This window comes from Schistocerca piceifrons, chromosome 4 (assembly GCF_021461385.2).
Source record: "Schistocerca piceifrons isolate TAMUIC-IGC-003096 chromosome 4, iqSchPice1.1, whole genome shotgun sequence".
Classification (NCBI taxonomy): Eukaryota; Metazoa; Arthropoda; class Insecta; order Orthoptera; family Acrididae; genus Schistocerca; species Schistocerca piceifrons.
Genome location: NC_060141.1, coordinates 421,258,253 through 421,278,287, shown reverse-complemented (window position 1 = coordinate 421,278,287; position 20,035 = coordinate 421,258,253). Strand labels below are relative to the sequence as shown.

Sequence of the window (20,035 nt, the reverse complement as noted above, 5' to 3'; positions counted from 1 at the left end):
GACTCCCAGATATCAGCAACGCACAAACACTAGCTTCCAGTTATCGATCTAAGCTGAAACAACTGGATTCAATAGACTTGAACTTCGTGTTATTTTTAACAGTCATGAGAACTCCTCTTTTTTCCATTTTTTTCTATGGAAATAGGTCTGCTAATTGATAGTCCTTTATGTTTAACATATGGATTCCTGTTTGTGTGATACACAATTATGTTTGTATGTCTTGCACTGCTGTGACTTATTCAGAGTTGTTACTTAACTAAAAATACATCATTGGAATGGTAAGTCTATGTTAGGCTGCTTCAATTTTTAAATAAATGCAGAAATTTGAGAATGTAGCATGTTGTTTTGTGGGTGTATGTTTATTGTATTGGTAATAATGTAGATCCTGGGTGAGAAGTTTAGCGGTAGCACAGATAGATTTTTACTTCATTACCCTAAAGATAGTAAATAACTGCTTATGCAAGATATCCCAAAAGAGAATGTAATATGAACTGGAGAGTGTAAAAGCACAAAATATTCCAATTTTATTGTTTCAAACTTCCTAGAGAGTACTACATGCATAGTGTAATATAATTAGTCTGTCTTGACTTTCCTACCATGTCCACTATAGTATTCCCCAATATTCACACCAACAAATTTTGGGATTGTTTAAAGTTATTGAGGTTTTCCAATTCTGGCATTATCTGATGCTAATGATATCATTAGTAAAAAGGAAACATGCAGTTCATATTGAAGTGATGAGCATAGTTGTTTAAAAGCAGTATATTGGTATCAACAGCAGACACTATTGATCGACTGCCATAAACACTTTGGGATAGATAAGTAACAAGTATAATAAACCCAAGTTGTCAAAGTGCGAAATCTTGAGGAATACCGCATCCAACTACTTCTTTGGCAGTGTGGTTTTCACTATTTTGTGTGATCACCACAATTCTTTGCACACTTTCAGTGATACATAATCCATACCTGTATTGCATTTACCATTATTTCCACACTGTAGCAGTTCACCAAAAGTGATGTATGATTGACGGATCAGAGCTCTGTTTCAGGCCTTGAATTACATTCTTTTTTTGTGTTGGATTAATTGCACTGCATAATTCATTTAACAATAGGTACAAGAGCTCATTTATTGGCATCACTTTCCAAAAGCTCAGCTGTTGAAGACCTGATAAGTAGTTTCTTGCCTGGAACTTTGAGATATGGCCACATAATGTTTTCTTCAAGAACTGTTCATATGTTTGATATAAGATGAAAATGGGTCTCTACTTATTAACATCACTCATTTCACCTTTTTTTAGAGAGTGGAACAACTTTTGCTGCCTTGAAAATTTTTGAGAAGTTTGCTGAAGTAAAAAGCAGTTTCTTATATCTGACAGAGGACAAGATACTTGGTGGCAGATATTGTTTTAAAAGGTAATCAGATATACCAACACAACTACAAGATAGCAAGCTGGGCTGCTACATTATGGTACCACTGGTTATACCTGATATAAATGCGTCAGGAAATGATGTCAAGATTAATGCTACATCTATACAAAGGGAGATGCAGAAGTGTTAGTTGGTGTAAATAAGAAGGAATCCTTGCAGGTTCCAGAGGAAGACAAATATTTATTTCTCCATGGATTGCTTACTGAAAAATATGCATTGCTCAAACCTGTAAACCAGTTATGTATGAATGTGCTACCCCGTTATGAATTTATGTGAGTAATTACCAAGTGGAATTGAACAATACTGGGGATTTTTCATAAATTTCAGCTCATTAATTTAAATTTGTTGAGGGTAAGTTGCCAGTCTTGCATCAGATCCTGTATTTTATAACAATTTTTTAACAATGTCACACAAATATCCTTTGTTGATAATCTCATAGATTTACAGACATTATTGCCAGATTATATATAAATTTCATGAATAATATCAGTCCTACCTCGAGGTACACTGAATGCTACTTTACATGATCATGCCTCCAGATAAAGAACAATGTACGGAGTGCTGCTTACTCAAGCAACTTTTCAATTTTTTTTTTATATGAACACATTTTGTGTACTTTAGGACAGTGCAGAACTGTATTGTGTTTATTGGCTTCTGGAAGCTGTAAATGAACAAAGCAAACTGGATTTTACATAGTTGCTGTTTGTGGAAACCAAGTTGGTTCATACATGAGTTATTTGGCCTCCAGAAAAGTTATCATGCATGAACACACAATGTTTCATAATTCTACAGTAGATTGAGATCAGTGAGATACAACCAACCTCTTCTCGTGATTTTGCTGTGAAACCAGTGATTTATCTGACCATGCTGGTCAAATCTTATAGTAAAGTATACAGAGTAGAATCAGACTTTATCAGTGATTACAAAGTAACAATAGAAAGAATACTGGAGAGAAATTTACAAAGCAGACAGTGTAGACATAAATTTAGCTCTTTCTTAAACATGTTCAGATAGTGTTTTTTCACCTCCTGTCCCCCTGAAACAAATAAGCGTAAACTGGAGCTGAAGCAGTAATGGATAGCTCGTGGGATTGAAGTGCCTTGTGTTAGGAAGAGAGCTCTTTACCTAATTAAGAGAACAAGCTGCAGTGATGAATTGAAAATCCATTATCATCCGTTTTGTAAAAGCCTCCAGTCTGTTGTTAAGAAGTGAAACTCGTGCACTAAGCTCAAAAATAAAACACCGCAAGATTGAGACAAATGACAAAATAAAAAAACGAAATGAAATTGAACCCACCAAAAGTAGCTTTGGCAGAAATGGTAATGCTTTCAAATCATTAGCCACCAAATTCAGTGATTACTTCCTCACAGTGGCAGAAAATGTGCCACCCACTAATACACAACGAAGCACACAGGCATTAGATTTACTTCTCCAGTCATTATTGTATGAAAAATACAACCCATAATAAGATTAAAAAATTAACCAGAGCGCTAAAAAGGAGTACTTCTGCTGACTATGATGGTGTTTCTGGCAGAAACTTACACTGACTTGAAATGATTACCCTCAAGTTACCATTGTAATCAATCAGTGACTCATGTCACATGTCTGACAGACTTAAATATGCTGTGGTAACACCCAGCTATGTACGGAGTGCTGCTTACTCAAACAACTTTTCAAATTTTTTATATGAACACATTTTGTGTACTGTAGGACACTGCAGAACTGTATTGTATGATTCTGAAAGTGGATAAACTTGTTTATTGGCTTCTGGAAGTTGTAAATGAACAAAGCAGCTAGAGATAATTGAGCCATCTTCAATGTCAAACCCATTCCACTCTTTACAGTCTTTTCAAAACTGTTTGAGAAAGCTCCTGCTAAGACAGTAAGTGGAAGAAGAAGAAGAAGAAGAAGAAGAAGAAGAAGAAGAAGAAGAAGAAGAAGGAGGTCTGTAATGGCTACAGACCAAACAAATAAGGGTGTTTGGTCTAAAGTTATACTTTCTGATCATATATTAATTGCTGTTGTAATAAAGTTTACTGCACCAAGAATTGACAGAATACAAACTCATTTAGTTGGGGGAGGGAAAAAAAAAAACCTTGTGAACTGCTTCTGTTTCTCTTTCATACAGCAACTTGCAACTGAAGTTCTGTCACAATTACACAAGGAAAAATTATCCATTTGGAATATTCTGTAACTTTGTCAAAGTCTTAGATTATGTGGGTCACAAAATTTTATGCTATTAATGCAATCTCCCTTGCAGGGACAAAGTTGTTCTTCATAACAGAAAGCAGCTGGACTGATTGACAGACTGTATTGCAGCCATGAAAATAACTTCAGAATAGGTGTCCCATAATGATCAGCAATATAACCATTCTTGGTTGTAACCTACATAAATGATCTTATGATGTTAAAGGGCAGTTAGAAACTGTAGTGTTTGCTGAGATGATTATACAAATGTAGGGTCCAAACAGAGTCATAGCCAAATGTGGGTGAATAGCAGCCCACAGGCCACCTGTGGTCTGCTAATGGTTTTTTCTGCAGCCTACCAAGACATTCAGAATTTTTATGTAACAATTTATACCTTTTCTGAAGTGGAGAGTTAACTAATGCATGCAATCATTTTAAAAGGTGTAGCTCTCCACTGACCTCTGCTTCCACAAAGTGACCCATGTGCCTATACTGTTGCCCACCCGTGGCTTATATGATGGCTCAAGATGCCTACAAGTGATTCATAGCTAATAGTATAAGACTTAATCTCACAAAGACTCGTATTATGCAATTTCAAAAGAATCCAAAATTGCTTGTTAGAACCAGAAGTAAACTTTAATGATCATACTCTAAATGAAACACTTCTTTAGAATTCCATGGGATTAACACACAGATAAACTTATCAGGAGACTCGGTTACCATTTTTTTGGCCTTAGATCAATACACAGAGAGATGGTTCTAATGACAGATATGTTGCCTTATTTTACATTTTTTTTGTCCATTGTCTTATGGAACTTCCTCCTGGGGCAGTGTATCAAAAGTAAATAGCGTTCATTCATCAGAACTGAGCAGTAAGAATACTCTGTAAAACAGATAACCACACATCTTCCAGAAGCCTTTTTAAGGCTCTTGGAATTCTTAGACTCACTACCCCAATTCATCTGCTCCTTAATGGGATTTGTTGCTGTCAATAAAAGTCAATTTCAGCTGAGCAATGAGCTACATAATGTCAATACGAGACACAAAAATACATACCATGCAGATTTTTGCCTCCTTTGCCAGTGTTCAGGGTGGAGTTCTGTACTCTTGATGTAAAGGTTCTCAGCAAGAGTCCCATCTAATATAAAGCAGAATTAAAAAATATGTCATTGGTACAACATGACTAAAAGAAGGGATAAGACAGTGGAAAACACAGGATGAAATAATGACAATGTTATGAAAAGGGTAGAATGCTACTCACCATATAGAGGACACAATGAGTTACAGACAGACACAAAAAAAAAATTACACCTGTAAAGACCTTCTTGTGCAGGAGAAAACAGGCACTCGTTCACACTAACACAACTCTCACCCACATGACCACTGTCTCTGGCCACTGACTGCCCACATAGCTTCTTACCTTTCTGCCATCACACTTGTGAAGTAGAAATATGTCTACCATTAGTGTCAAGCTTATCCTACCAAAATAAACTACCAGGGCAAAATATTGACCACACCTTGAAAAAGCACACTGGTCAATATGGAGTGCTGTGCGAATGGTGTTGAACTGGTACCAGGTGTCATGTGCCCCTCCACTTCTAATGTGAGGACAGTGGAGTGGAGTCAGTTGATTGTATAAATAATTGCTATAAGATGGATTGATGTGGAGATCTGACAGAGCAGCAGCTGCCATGTTTAGACATGTGCACGACTACATTGAGAGTGAAATTGCTCGATTTGTTGGTGTATCAGCATTGACTTAGTGTGCCTTAGTGTGTCTACAGGGGGATGGTATTCAACTCGCAGTTATCTAACACTGCATATGAACACTGGTCGTAAGAGAATTCTGAGTGAGAGGATTGGGAAGCTAGTGCTTTGCCTTGTCAGTGGTAATTGGTTTCAAATATGACTGAAATTACTGCTAAGCAGATCCATCTCAACCACTTTCCAAGCAAGCATTGTGAAGGTGTGACATTCGCCTGCTTTATTTCTTCATTGATTGTCCTCAATGTTAACGTACTGCGTTGCTACACTGGCTGAAAAATGGGAGGGGTGTGGAAGTTAAACACTCACTATTTTAAATGATGTAGCCTACACGTGCACATCTGCGTTTAACAGTTCTTTACTTACGCTGTTCACAACCCCCCAATAATACACAGTTATATGACCAGTGCACTATTGTTTAACTTTCGATAAGCCCCATTAATAGTTTGCAGCCAAAAATCAATATACTGCTACAATAGTTTACTGTCTAAAATCTGTGAGCAGTAAAAACCTAACTACACATTTCAATCTTTCAGATAAATTGAACACAGTCATACATGGCCTATTGGTGTAACACTTATTTCATGATTAGGTTGATGCATTATTGTTGCTCTAACCAACACAGGTTTCTTGTATGAAACTCGGCCATGGACTGACTGTCTCGGGACCAAAAATTGGGCCCATATATTATATGATCACAATAATAGGCACTGAAAGTATACATTGTTGGATGTTTAATGTACAGAAATTACAATTCAAATTTAACTCCTTCAGTTAACCGCATATACATATAGAAACATAGTTTGTTTTCAACAGCTTTTTCTACCACGAGAGTTAGGCCAAATTATTTGTTTAAATGATGAAATTAACACACATTGTTACACCAACAATACTGTTGACAAAACTATTAATTACTTTGGAATTAAGGACTGGCTTTGCTTACATGTTTTTGAATAGAGCCAAATAGATCCTTTAAGAATACTATTAGTTGTTCCTCCAAATTTTTATAATTAGTACAGAATTTATATTTGTTTATATTTCAACTATAGAATTTAAGTAATGAAACAATTACTGATTTCACCCTATATCAAAAGTTACTCACAAGGAATAGTCCAAATAAATTATAAGATTAATTACATACATAAAACTACGCACAAAATTAGATCTGGTGTTATAGTCTTTAAAACTGAGGGCCAATCTTTCTCTTTTATGAAGATGCAGATGATACTCATGTATGTTAAAGGTAATTAGTCAAAAATGAAAAAATGAATTTTAAGGAAACAGATGGCAAAACAAGTAAAAATATTGCAGCTTGCTTTGTCATAAAGGGAACTGCATGCATGGACATTTTGATTTGGGTATCTGCAAAAATCAATTGCAAACAGTAATACATAAAGCTGCATGTGTTCAGTTTATAACACTACTGGTTCTTACTAAATATGCAGTAAACCATAATGTTACTTCTGTGAAAGGATTTGGAAAGGTCATGACTGCTTGACAGATAAGGTATCGGACTGAATTTCATTTCTTGATACTATTTCTACTGAAATGAAGCAATAGCAGAACAAGTGGGAGTTGAACCAAACTTTTATTAGTAATAAAGGAAATGGTCGCCAGCCTAATTAGGCAAAGTTGTATCAAGTACTAGCACTGTTCATGAAGGTTAACTATTGGGATTGACTGTACTCGATTCTGAAATTATGTATTGCAAATAAGCAGTTGCGCAATTTATCAGGCAATGTAACAGTAGTTTGGTGTGAACAACAGAAGGAATATGTAACTATTTTTGCAAAAGCTGGCTCTCAACAACACTTAATATTAAAGCAGAAACCTAATGAGTAATGTAGGTTAATAATTGCAGATGGTGAGGCAACATTAACTGGACAAGAAGTTCTTTTATCAGCTTAGTCATTGGAAAATACTGTCATTGATATGGTTTTCAGGTAATTACACTCTAGTCTGATTACTATTTTTATTCTCGAGGAGCATTCACTTTCTTATACCGTTTAGCTCAGATTGAACGTGTGTTACTTGGATTTAGTATAGTTTGAATAGTTGTAGCCAGTTATCTTAGTACACAAAAGTTAAAGAACTGGCAAGTGCAACTCATTAATGCTGTAGTTGTAATATGAAACTTAAATCTGGCTCAACAATTACCAAGGGGCTGGGACACAAATCTTATCATTACACACAGCTCAAGGCTGAATATTTTAGTCACAACACAACACGAGAAACACTAATTATATACACATGAAATTATAAACACTGTTTCTTCCAGACCTGCACAGTAATTAATACTTATGCCAGACCTTCGAAGTCTACTGGCCAGTAACTATCATTATAGTTTTGCAGGTAACTGTAATACTGTACTGAGATTTCAATAAGAACAATCTTTAAACTGAATACTTTAAATCTTTTCTTGGCAATTGTACTTTGGTGAAACATTTTATGAAATATGAGGAGTACTTCAAAATTTAGGCTCACTAAATAGTTATGAAATTTGCTACTCCACAAAGTTTATTAACTGTAGTCAACATTTATTAAAATTATTAGGGGAATTCAAATGAAACTTGGTCACTAGTGTAAAGTAACTGTTAAGATTTTATCAACTCAAAATTGGAGTTATACACAGTACACATATTCAAAAATAGTCACCAAAACTGTTGGCACATTTATCCCATTGCGACACTAGCCAGTCGATTCCATCCTTGAAGAAGCTAGTAGGCTGCTGCCGGATCCAGGCCTGAACCCAGTCTCTCACTCAGTCATCCATTGCGAATCAATATCCGCGAATAGCTTGTTTTAGACGTCCAAACACCGATGGATCTCATCCATGGTGATTATGCGGTTGTCAGAGACTAAAGCATTCACTTCCACAACCATTTCGGGTGTGATGACATGATGAGCCTGTCCAGGACGAGCATCATCTTCCAGTGACTCTGGGCCCCCCAAGGAATAATTTGTGCCATTTCACAACACTTGAACAACTCAGACTGTACTCACCATACATAGCCTTCATCCATCAATACATTTCACAGCCTCCAACTCCCTCTGCTGCCAAAAATCGAATCACTCCTCGTTGTTCCTGCTTACTCACCTGCATGTTCAGTAGCGGACAATAACTTGTGTGACCACCTTCTCTTCGGCATGAAACAACACTGGCGCTATGCAACATCAAACAGTGTGCACGCATCACTCTCTCTACCAGTAGATGGTGCCATCATACCTGCAGTTACATGGTGCCACCTTACATGTAAGGCAAACGTGGATGTACTGACCAGATTTCCTTTGGCTGAACCTTATACTTTTCAGCTCAATAAAATAAGATACTTGGCAATATTGTAGCACTTGGGACAGGACCCTGCGTAGGTAAATGATTATGATAAAATACAGGTGTGTTCAACACAAAGTTTGAAGAACACCAGCTTATTACTGAAAAAGAAACTAGTCCTTGTAATTATATAGTACTCAACTGATTCATTGAGATGAAGGTAGTGGCAGAGTTGATCTGTGGCTGTTCAAAAACAGCAGGAAAAGTGTCCATAGCTCTTGTTGTGTAACAAACACTGTAAATTCTCTTCTGAGCATCAGATTTTTGTAGTACAGATCTAACCAAAGTATGCTATGAATAATAAGCCAAATTACTTCCACATCCGAGGCTGTATTATAATCTTGCTTTTCTTCTTGCCTTACTCAGTTCACAAGATGTGAACATTTTGCCTTCTAGCCACCAGCTAATTCTGGCCTCAAAGAAGTCTTGCAGTTTGACTGCCAAATCCACCTTTTCTATTACCGCCAAGCCAGTTTTGTTACAGAGGGACTTCCATCAGTTTTTCATGATTACAAACCTACTTTCCGTGTGCATGAACCAGTAGGTAAAGTTTTAATACTTACATTCGATTACAGAAGATTATTTTTAAAGTTACATCTGTAGATTAAACAATGGAAAATCCAGGATGGAATGTAACAATATTATGAGAAGGAAAGTCACTACTTACCATATGGCGGACATGCTGAGTCGCAGATAGGCACAACAAAATGATACTCACAATTAAAGCTTTCGGCCATTAAGGCCTTTGTCAACAATACACACACATATGTGCGCACACACTCCTGTACAAAAGCCTTAATGGCCAAAAGCTTTCATTGTGAGTTCACTTTTGTTGTGCCTATCTGCGACTCAGCATCTCCACTATATAGTAAGTAGCAGCTTTCCTTCTCATAATATTGTTATATCTGTAGATTAGTTACATTGACATAAATTGACATGATTAATAAATAAAACATTTACGGAGGTGTTACATCAAAGAACTTGGTGATACAGAAGTTAAATAAGACAAATATAGCTAATATTGATAATAGTGTTACAAGTGGGCCCCACACAAAGTAGCTGACTGGGCACATGTTTTGTGCCTAATTTCTAATTACGCTAGATGTCAAGTACTTAAATAACTAATGAGTTGTTTAACCCACAGGTTTTCTTACTGTGATTTGAACCTACTTATTCAGACTATCATAAACATAAATATGGATGTTTTCCAACATTTGGTTAGTGATAAATTTAATCTGCAATGTGTGAGGATGTGGTTTGGGCCAAGGGTGAGTCCATGGTGTTTTGGGGGTTTCTTTTGTATCACGACATGGCATCAACTGATTTATTCAGTCTTCTAAGGACGTAATATCGACTGATTCGTTCGGTCTTGTTATGAACATGAACCAGGATGCTTTTAAACTTCCTCAGTGGCTAAGGGTTGCCCTTTCTCCTTCATCATGATGAGTATAGTGTGGGCACTCCTGTCTTCAAGATAATCAAGATAATACCTGTGTTAACAGGTCTGCACACTTACATTCCTCATCCGATGAGCACTCTGGCATTCTGTTCAACATTGATTTGCCTGTTAAGTCACCCAGTGTTAATCACATTGAAAATGTTGGGGGCTATCTAGAACATTGGATGAAGCATAGCAATCCGCACCCTCTCAGTTTGATACCTCTACAGGAATTAATAATCAGTGAGAAGTTGCAGCTGAATGTGGCTTACGTGAAGAAGCTTGTGACCCCGCCCCCCCCTCCCCCCCCCCCCCTCTCTCTCTCTCTCTCTCTCTCTCTCTCTCTCTCTCTCTGAGAATTGAGACTATTATCAAGATTAGAGACAGTGTGACATGTTGTTGTGAGAAATCTCCTGGGTATGACTAATGGTTTGTTCATTATGGTTACACTCTATTTAGCATTTAATATGTGAGTGCTTTTTAACTCTGGTTTCACCCAACTTTGTATTCAAAGCACTGTGTGTATTGTTGTCACTCATAAATGAAAATATGCCTTAAGACCTTATCCTGAACATTTTTGCAGCTAATTAATATTTAGTTTTATTTATGACCTGAAGTGATGTTTGCTGTTGCATAACAACTATAGGTATTGTATTGCATGGAACTGGGGACCTAGAGCCTACAGCAGTTCACTCACCCCCACCACCGCCCCACACCGAACCCAGGGTTATTGTGCGGTTTGGCCCCCAGTGGAGCCCCCCCACCCCCACCAGAACCCCCCCCCCCCTTAAACCCCCCCCCTTTCTCTCCCTGGGAATGTCTCACACCAGACGAGTGTAACACCTATGTTTGCATTGTAGAGTAATTACGGTGTACGCATACGTGGAGATAGTGTTTGCGCAGCAGTCGCCGACATAGTGTAATTGAGGCGAAATAAGGGGAACGAGCCCACATTCACCAAGGCAGATGGAAAACTGCCTTAAAAACCATCCACAGACTGGCCAGCACACTGGAGCATGACACTAATCCGCCAGGCAGATTCGTGCCAGGGACTGGCACGTCTTCCCACCTGGAAAGCAGTGCATTAGACCGCACGGCTAACCGGACGGGCTATAACTATAGGTACTCTGCTTTTGGCTCAGTGGTGTGCTGCTTATCCTACCTAAAAATCTCAGTGTGTATCCCCACCCATTCTCTGCTGCTCGTGCATGTCTGGCGTATTATGGAGCCCCTACAATTCTGTTAACAAATGCCACAGGTCACATGAGTGAGAGTGAGAGAGGAGGCAGCTCTACCTCCCTGTGGTTCCTGCAGCACCAACTTTGGAAACGTTGTCTTCTTGCACTTGGCTAGAGAAACACCATCTTCCTCTGGCATCTATCTGTGACAGTGCTACCTTTAATGAACCCACTCCTCAGAAATCTACAGACCACTGACCAGACACCATACTGTGGCTGAAGGATCCCAAGACTGCAAGCCCCAGGGATGCTCACTCTTCAGTTCCTACCCGCATAGCAGAACCCTTGCAAGTAATCAAAGGCTAAAGTAGTTAGGGAGAAAAAGAAAAAACAAACCTGGAGAGAAGAAGGCTGCTAAGGTGATCCTGGAGGCACCAGATCTCCCCACATCATTGAATTCTCAACCTATGTTTGTCAATGTTCTTCCGTCCCTACTGGTAACACAGTGATCCTGGACCATCACATGTCCTCTTGACCTCTTCATGTGGAACCAGGACACCCTAAATGTAATAATTCAGTGGAACTGCAATGGATATTATTGTCACTTGCCAGAACAGCAACAGCAATAATAATAATAATAATAATAATAATAATAATAATAATTTCCTCTTGTTCTGCAATCTTTGTTGTTCAACAATGGCCATTTTCCAAACCTTTGAGACTACTGTGACTTCTGTCAGTGTTGTTTGGGCCCCAAGAGAGCATCTGGAGGGTTCTGTATGAATTGTCAAATGTTGTCAAGGAGTGTCATGCTCTGTTAACATGGGAAGCAAAAGCAGTGGGTGTGCAAATGGCCCCAGCAATCACCATTTGCAATGTCTATTTATCTCTGGGCAGGTCACTTCCATACCTAAATCTGACAGTTCTTCCCCTGCCACCTTTTTCCTTCTCCTCGATATTTCAATGCCAAGGGGTCTTCTGATTGACCAATTTTTTTGTGGTCTCAATCTGTATCTTTCTGATGATGGTACACAAACCCACCTAAGTCATTTTATACCGCTGTCAGTGTGTTTTCTGGACAGGATGATCCATAATCAATTATCTAGTTAGATTCAAGAAAAAAAGCCAAATGCATTTTTCTAAACACACACATCTAATTACAGTCTCTTTCGACATACATAAGGTGTACAATACCTCTTAGTGCCATCACATTTCACTTCCCCTCCGTGATTGGCTTCCAAGTCTCCCTATCAATCTTTTTCCTCCAAAGACAGTGCCAGTTTCTGCTACTGATTTTTGTTAGTTTCTATCCCTCCTATCATGGCAGGTGAATGTTGGTATGTCATTCAGCTCCCCACAGATTCAAAAGGACAGCTTCCCTCAGACTTCCATACAGTCTCTCATTTTTTACCCACGTGCTGTATGTCAACGTCTTTTGTATTAACTCCCAATCTGTAGCCTTTGCTGAATGTCTGCTTCAAGGAAACATCTGAGGACTCTCCACTTAAACCCTCTCCAAAGGCTACCAGCTTTCTCCCAAGAAAACAGGGGTCATGCCTTCCTGTCATTGTATCCCGGTTCATCTGGACCCAGAACTCTGTGTGAGTACAAATGTTTAAGACTTCATTTTGATAGAAAGCTGGCATTGCTGCCCCATATTTGTCAACAAAAGACTGTGTATGGAACCTTGACATTATCTGTTTCCTCACCCATCTTTCTTGGGATGCAGGTTGCACTATTGTTCCGTGTTTACTGGGCTGTAGTCTCATCTTGGCTGGACTATGATTTCCAGGTTTATGGCTTAGCAGCACTTTTGACTTTGCAAATATTGGGTCTAGTACATCATCGTTGATGAAGACTATTCACTGGCAGCTTCCGTTCTGTCTTGTAGACAGTCTTTGTAGAAGCAGTTATATTATTTCTCCAGTTCTGACAGTACCAATTCTTGATCACTTATTCAATCAGCATACAATAATTTCATAGTCATGTGACTTACTGAATTCCTTTTTCATTCAAGATATGTTGGTGCCATGATAATCACCACTGGGTTTCTTTCCCAGTTGGAATGTGTCTAGAGACCCTCTGCTGAGATGTCCACTTAGCCCCCTTTAGAATGTACTACTTGTGTATTCCCAGGCACTCCTTGTTAGTTCCTAGTCTCATTGGTTGGTTCCCAGACACTCGTTAGTTCCCAGACCATCGATTAGGATCTGTCTCTTTCAAGGACACTGAACTTTGTTGCCCCCCTGCACTTTCCATGTCTATTTCTCTCTGTTGTTCAGTAATTTCAGACTGATAACCATCATTCACACAGACAACTCTAAAACTATGGACAGAAGAGAATATGCTTTTACATCTCCACACATTGAGGAGCAACATTATTTTCTGGGAACGTGTAGTGATTTTTTGGTGGAGCTGATAGCAGTTAACAGAGGCATAATTTTATTTAGCAGAATCCCCTCGACTGAGCTTTAATTTCTAGTAACTCAATGATCAGTATCCACCCTATTGATCAGTATTGTCCTTGTCACTATGTCTGATCAGTGTTGTCCTTGTCACCATGTAATACTTCCAATCACTATCTCCCCATCAGAACATAATGTTTTAAATTGATTTCATGGCAGGAGTGAGATGGTTGGGGTTGGTGTACCTCTTGCTGCATACTGGGTCTGATGGTGAGAGCAGAGGTGGGGTGTCTAGACCCGACCTCCTCTGCCAGCCACTCTGGTCACAAGCTCTTTATTATTTCTAATTGCTTTCAGATGCAGCTATCCTTTATTTCCTAACTCACCCCTCATCATTTTTTTCTTTTTTTTTCTGCAGTACCACCTCTTCGTAATATAGTACTTCAGTGAAGGCAAGACATTAATAATTCCTTATCCTTAATACTAGTTAATGATGAGAAAGAAAAGTTAAAGAGGATTTTATGCTTCTGCCAAGAAAATGGGCTCTATTCCCATCTTAAACTGTATGACTATAATGCATCATGGATAGGAGGGTGATTGTCCTAGAAGACACTCAGCTGCTCGCACCTACCTAGTGACCTGATTATTTCTCTCACCTTATTTTAGTATTGTCAGTTCTAGTAGTGTTAATCACATTTTTAGCCTTTTTACGTATACTTTATGATCTTATTTTCACCCAACTGGAAGGAATTATGCATTCAGTTACTGTCTTATACCAGCAACAGGCTGTTGGTGGTCAGATATTGGGAAGGTGCCTCTTGCTGCAGATGGTTTCAGGGAATGGGCTCGTCTGCTATCTGGTCTGCAGTTCAGCATAATCCAGAGACTTTTCTCTCACACAATTACTTCTCATCTCTGGCATAAATATTGCTTTCAATGCTTTAGTTTTACCACTCTACATTCTGTCACAATTCAGTTTTCTGACTGGTATCACTTAACTCCAAAGGGACTGCCCCATGCATGAGGAATGGATGCCCTCACTGCTTAAGCTCTATACCCTCCCATCCTCCCTTTCCCCAATCGGTCAACCAACCAACCATCCATCCAGAGCTGCTTACACATCTCAGACAAGACTTCCAGGAAGCACATGAAGTCCATACTGCACACCCTTCCTGGTCAAGCTGTCATTTCTAAGAGGCTCCCATTGCCAGTCTTGTGAGCTGCCAATAACAGGCATCCTTCCCTCCGGGAACCTCATAGGAAGATAGGGTCCAATCCAGATTGGTGAGATAGCACTTGGCAACACCTGATATCTATTGTTAAGATGCACAGGGATAGCAGTATATCCAGCATTTGCTGTCTTCCTCGATATTAGCAATCAGCCAGTGTCTTCCTTTTGCCCTCAGCCAGTCCAGGTGCATCGGAAAGCACACCAGCTGGGTGATATTGACACAAGAGATGCCAAGACTGCCACATTGGTGCCACAGCAATGGGCAGCAGTCTTCAAGCCTGACAACCACCACAATTGCAGGTTCTAATGATTTGCTGTCTTTGGCCAGTTTCCTCTACATCCACACACAACAAGCACAGTCTCTATACACCTGTAACTAGTAGACAGGTTTAGGTAACAAGGTGTAAGAATTGAAGACATTAAAGCTATCGAACATATAGAAGTCTGCAGAACTGAGACTAAATAACTGGCTAAAACTAGCTGAATTCCTGTGCACTACTAATATCTGATTAGCAGTCCCAGTGTTTATAAAATAAACAAAGAAATTAAAAAATTGCTATTGAACATACAGTAGTTCTATACAGAAGTTTTCACTAATTTTAAATACTGTTGCAAGTGATTGCTCCTCACTGCCCCAGAGCTGACACACTTTCTTAGAAATCTGCAGCATACATGCTAACCAAAGCAAAACAGAAGTTAAGCTTTCATATGACCCTCAGGGTGGAAACTGTCAAATTGTGTTATTAAAGAAACTGCCATTAGAAAGAGAAAGTCGCATATCATGATTATGAAGAACTGTAAAAATTGATACAGGCGTAACAGATTTTATGAGCACTTAACAGGAGAATTAACGGCCTCTTGAAGTGGTGATGGGAAGGTACTCAAGAGGGAAGAGAACATACAGTGTGACAGCTAAACCTACAATGTGAGGCTCAGAAATATTGACTGTTGATGAAATAACAAGCACACAAATTGCATATCCTGAACTAATCGTATGGTTTGGACAGTTTAGCAGGAAAAGGCCTTATTGAAAGAAAATTTATGCATCGAAACATTAAAAGTGGACTAAACAAGGAACAACTTTGGGGCAATATGAAAAAATGGTCTCCCCTTTCCCATGGTGCACAACAAGAAAGTAAGTACATCAGCGTTCTAATCTCTGCGAGACAAATTGTCTTAAAGGGTAAAAATTAGACCTGACTGAATAGCAGTAGATGCTGTAGCAGAAAAAAAACGTAATATGTAATTGATACAACAGAAGTCTTTGGGTTTTTAAGAAAGTATTACAGTAATTGCTAGGTATGTTTCTTTTGTACTTTTAATAGATTTCATTTCCTAGGATAGACATATAGAACAAAAAGTTTAAGATTTTGTGAATATCTTGTAACATTGGTGGAGTAGTAATATTTCCAGATATGTGTCGTGAGGGAAGTGTTTCATCTAAATGATGCAATGTGTAGTAACTTCTTGGCAGATAAGAAGCTGTGTGCCAGACAAAGATTCCAACCCATAACTTTGCCATTCATAGACAGTGTTCTTACTGTAAGATCATTGCCATACAAGGCCAGATTCTGGATTTGAATCCCCATCACACTGTTTTAAGTTTCAAAAACAGTGTGCAGTGTAGCTGGAGTTGAAGGCTTCTGCATCTACATTAATACTTTGCAAACCACTGTGAGGTGCATGGCAGAGGGTACATCCCAGTGCACCAGTTATTAGGTTTCTTCCCATTCCATTCACATATGCAGTGTGGGAAGAATGATTGAATGCCTCTGTGTGTGCATTAATTATTCTAATCTTATCCTCGCAGTCTCTATGTGAGTGATACAAAGCAGTTTGTAGGTTTGTAGTGTATTCATAGGGTCGTCATGGAAAGCTAGTTTACAAACTTTGTTAATAGTCTTTATTGGGATAGATTAAACTATCTTAAAGAGCCTTTCAGTTCAGTTCCTTCAATATCTCTGTGACACTCTCCCTCAGATTAAACAAACTTGTGACCATTCATGCTGTCCTCTGTATAAATTCAATATCCCCCGTTAGACCTATCTTGTATGGGTCCCACACACTTAAGCAATATTCTCGAACTGGTGGCATGAGTGAGTGATTTGTAAGCAGTCTCCTTTGTAGACTGATTGCACTTCCCCAATGTCCTAGGAGTAAACTGAAGTCAACCATCTGCTTTACCCAGAACTGAACCTATGTGATGATTCCATTTTGTATCCCTACAAAGTGCTATACCCAGATATTTGTATGAGTTGGCAGATTCCAATAGGTACTAATTGATATTATGGTCGTAGGATACTACATTTTTTCATTTTGTGAAGTGCATAATTTATTTCTGAACATTTAAAGCAAGTTGCCAATCTTTGACAACTTTGAAAACTTACCAAGATGTAACTGGGTATTTATGCAGATTCTTTCAGACAGTACTTCATTATAGATAACTGCATTGTCTGCAAAATGTCTGAGGTTCCTGTTAATGTTGTCTGCAAGGTCATTAAATATACAACATGAACTTGATTTATTCTGGGTACAGAGTAAGTATGCACATTGTCTGCACGCGCACACGTGCTTTGGTCATAAAGCTTATCGGTGATTTTTTTGGTTGAATACTTACATAAAAAGTAAGTTTGACAATATGTTGTTCTTATGGATATAAAAAGTAACATGCCTCTTTCTGATGCCTGATGTAATTTATAGGGAAACTGATACATTGAAAGAAAGGTGTTTTGTTTCTTTAACGTACACTATATTTCTTAGCGACTGAAGATATTGTAATATATTTTGAGTGACTGAATAGCTTTTCTCTTACCTGTAATTCAATTTTTTAAAGTTAATTCATTCAGTTACAATAAACACTTTAGCAACTTTGATTCCTCAGGAACTGTTGTGTGCAGTGACCATATACTATAAGGAAGGAGAGCCACACAGCAACAGCCTCAGTGTCCTTCAGTGTATACACCTGTAAGAATATATGGTGACATGAACTGCCAAGAGTCTGTTGAAATACAATGAAAATGTACTGAAGATGGCTGTTTATAGCCGAAATTTATATTTGCAAGAATAATAAAAGCTAACGGGATTGCGACTGACTACTGTGTGCCTCTTCTTCCTAATAAAGACTTTAATGTCTAATATTGAGAATCATAATAAAATTTGGTGTAGCTAACACAGTTTTTGGTTTTGTGACAAACCAAAGCATGTTTGGAAGTTAAAAGGATGATGGAAAAGGCTGATTTATGGAGCTGTAGCAGCAATTGATTGTTTTGTGTAGTAAATTCTTATCAGGGACTTACAATTAAAGGATTAGGCAGTTACAATGTAGGATTCTGGTTTTTCCTTGCCCCTCTACTTATGATAAACAAATTAAGTTAAAGCTGTACAGAAATATTACTTCAAAAATGTAAAAATAGTTTTGCATAAATTTAACGTGTAACACACTTGTGCTTTGTGTGCAGGCAATGATAAAACGAACGTTGTCAGAGTCAGGCTGTCCACCCCATATTGTGGATGATTTAATGGAAAATGCACATGAACGGCGCTGGCCACCTGGACTGTGTTCTCTGGAAACTAGGCAAAATAATCGTCGTCAATATGAACAGTACGTGTGTAAGAGGGTGCCAGGAAAGCAAGCCGTAGTAGTTTTGCTGTGTGACAATACCCATATGAGTGATGACATGATGGTTGACCCTGGACTTGTTATGATTTTTGCTCATGGAATTGAGTGAAAAAACATGAAAATCCATGTGATTTAACTAAACCTCAAAGTGTTTTAAATGCTTGGTTAATTCAGCATTGTGTTGTACACTGACTACCAGAATTTAGGAAATTCTGTTCTTACAACTAAACATTTTCTACCATTTTTGTACCTTTCCTTTTCCTTTCTGTATAGTATTTCCCTGTCTAGTCTTCCTGTCCTGTCCTGTCCTGTCAAAGTCGGTGCTATCTCAGTAATCATAAAAACATTGTAATGGATTTGTTTCATTTCTGTAACATTACTGTACATTTGTCCATCACCACTTGTTCAGAATACTCGCAATCTCTGTCAGTAATGCATGATGATTTTAGGTGCACCATTGTTCTTTCCAACATATTGCAAACGTTGGAAGTTAAAAATTCCTTTATGTTATCCCTGCAATGATCTTGTTAGAAATATTTAAAATCTGCAGCAACATCAAATTCAATGGTATGGCCATTTGTAACAAATTTGGTGCTATCAACTGTGTCTGTTTTTGAAAACTATTTTGTTTTGTCTGTTCTCTTTGGCTACTTTTTTCCCCCACTCACACTTTCAACATCTTTTACTTAACAATATTGCAATTCACCGCTTGTACGTAAGTTCTCTTCTTCTTCTCCACAGCATTTTCTAAGTAACCATGTGTTATAATGAGTCATTTCTTTCAGAGTATTAGTGGCCAAGTTAAATTAAGAAGCTGACGGGCAGATGGAAAAGGTACATGTTGCTACTGCTATCTCCCAGCACTGAGATCTGACTAAAGTGAACAGTGATGTTCACTGGATGGTGGGAGTAAGGGTAGAGGTGTGTGCTGGAGGGAAGGGGAGGAGGAGGGGTTGGGGGAGCTTTAAGAATGGTCGAGGCAGGGTGAAACATGTAGGTGCATGCGGGGGAGGTGAGTTATTACCTCCAGCACCACTACCACTAATTATTTTGGTAATATATTAATAGCAGTAAGTACGAGGGTCCATCGTAAAGTTCGGATTGTCGTCCTTAAAAATGTGATAGGGGGTTTGTGTTGATTTGTTGTTAATTCTTCTCTGTGTAGTCATCATCCCTGTTTATGCATTTTTCCAGTGTTTCTTAACCATCCAAATGCCTTTATTGTAGAAGTCTGCAGATTTTGTCTTAAACCACATTTGCAATTTTTTCATGATGTCAGCTGTGTTGTAATATCTGTGACCGGTGCATTGATAGCCAGAAAACGAACACCTCTGAAGAGCATACCCTGTTCTTTCTCATATCTTGTCCAGTAGATTACTGTAGTATCTGCCAGTGTTGATTTGACCTTTGACAAGGTAATCTGTGATGATTCCGCAACAGACCCCAAAAACTCG

General features: G+C 38.5%; 1 protein-coding gene across 2 annotated transcripts in view; it reads left to right on the top strand.

Annotated features, from left to right (window-relative positions):
* Nucleotides 1-19,494, top strand: part of LOC124795234 (E3 ubiquitin-protein ligase NRDP1) — a 59,870-nt gene extending 40,376 nt beyond the window's left edge. For both annotated transcript variants that reach the window (XM_047259160.1, XM_047259161.1), the window contains exon 6: nucleotides 18,421-19,494. In XM_047259160.1, coding sequence (XP_047115116.1) covers nucleotides 18,421-18,690 — 270 coding nt within the window. In that variant the 3' untranslated portion in view covers nucleotides 18,691-19,494. The remainder of the gene's footprint in view (nucleotides 1-18,420) is intronic.
* Nucleotides 19,495-20,035: the final 541 nt, after the last annotated feature.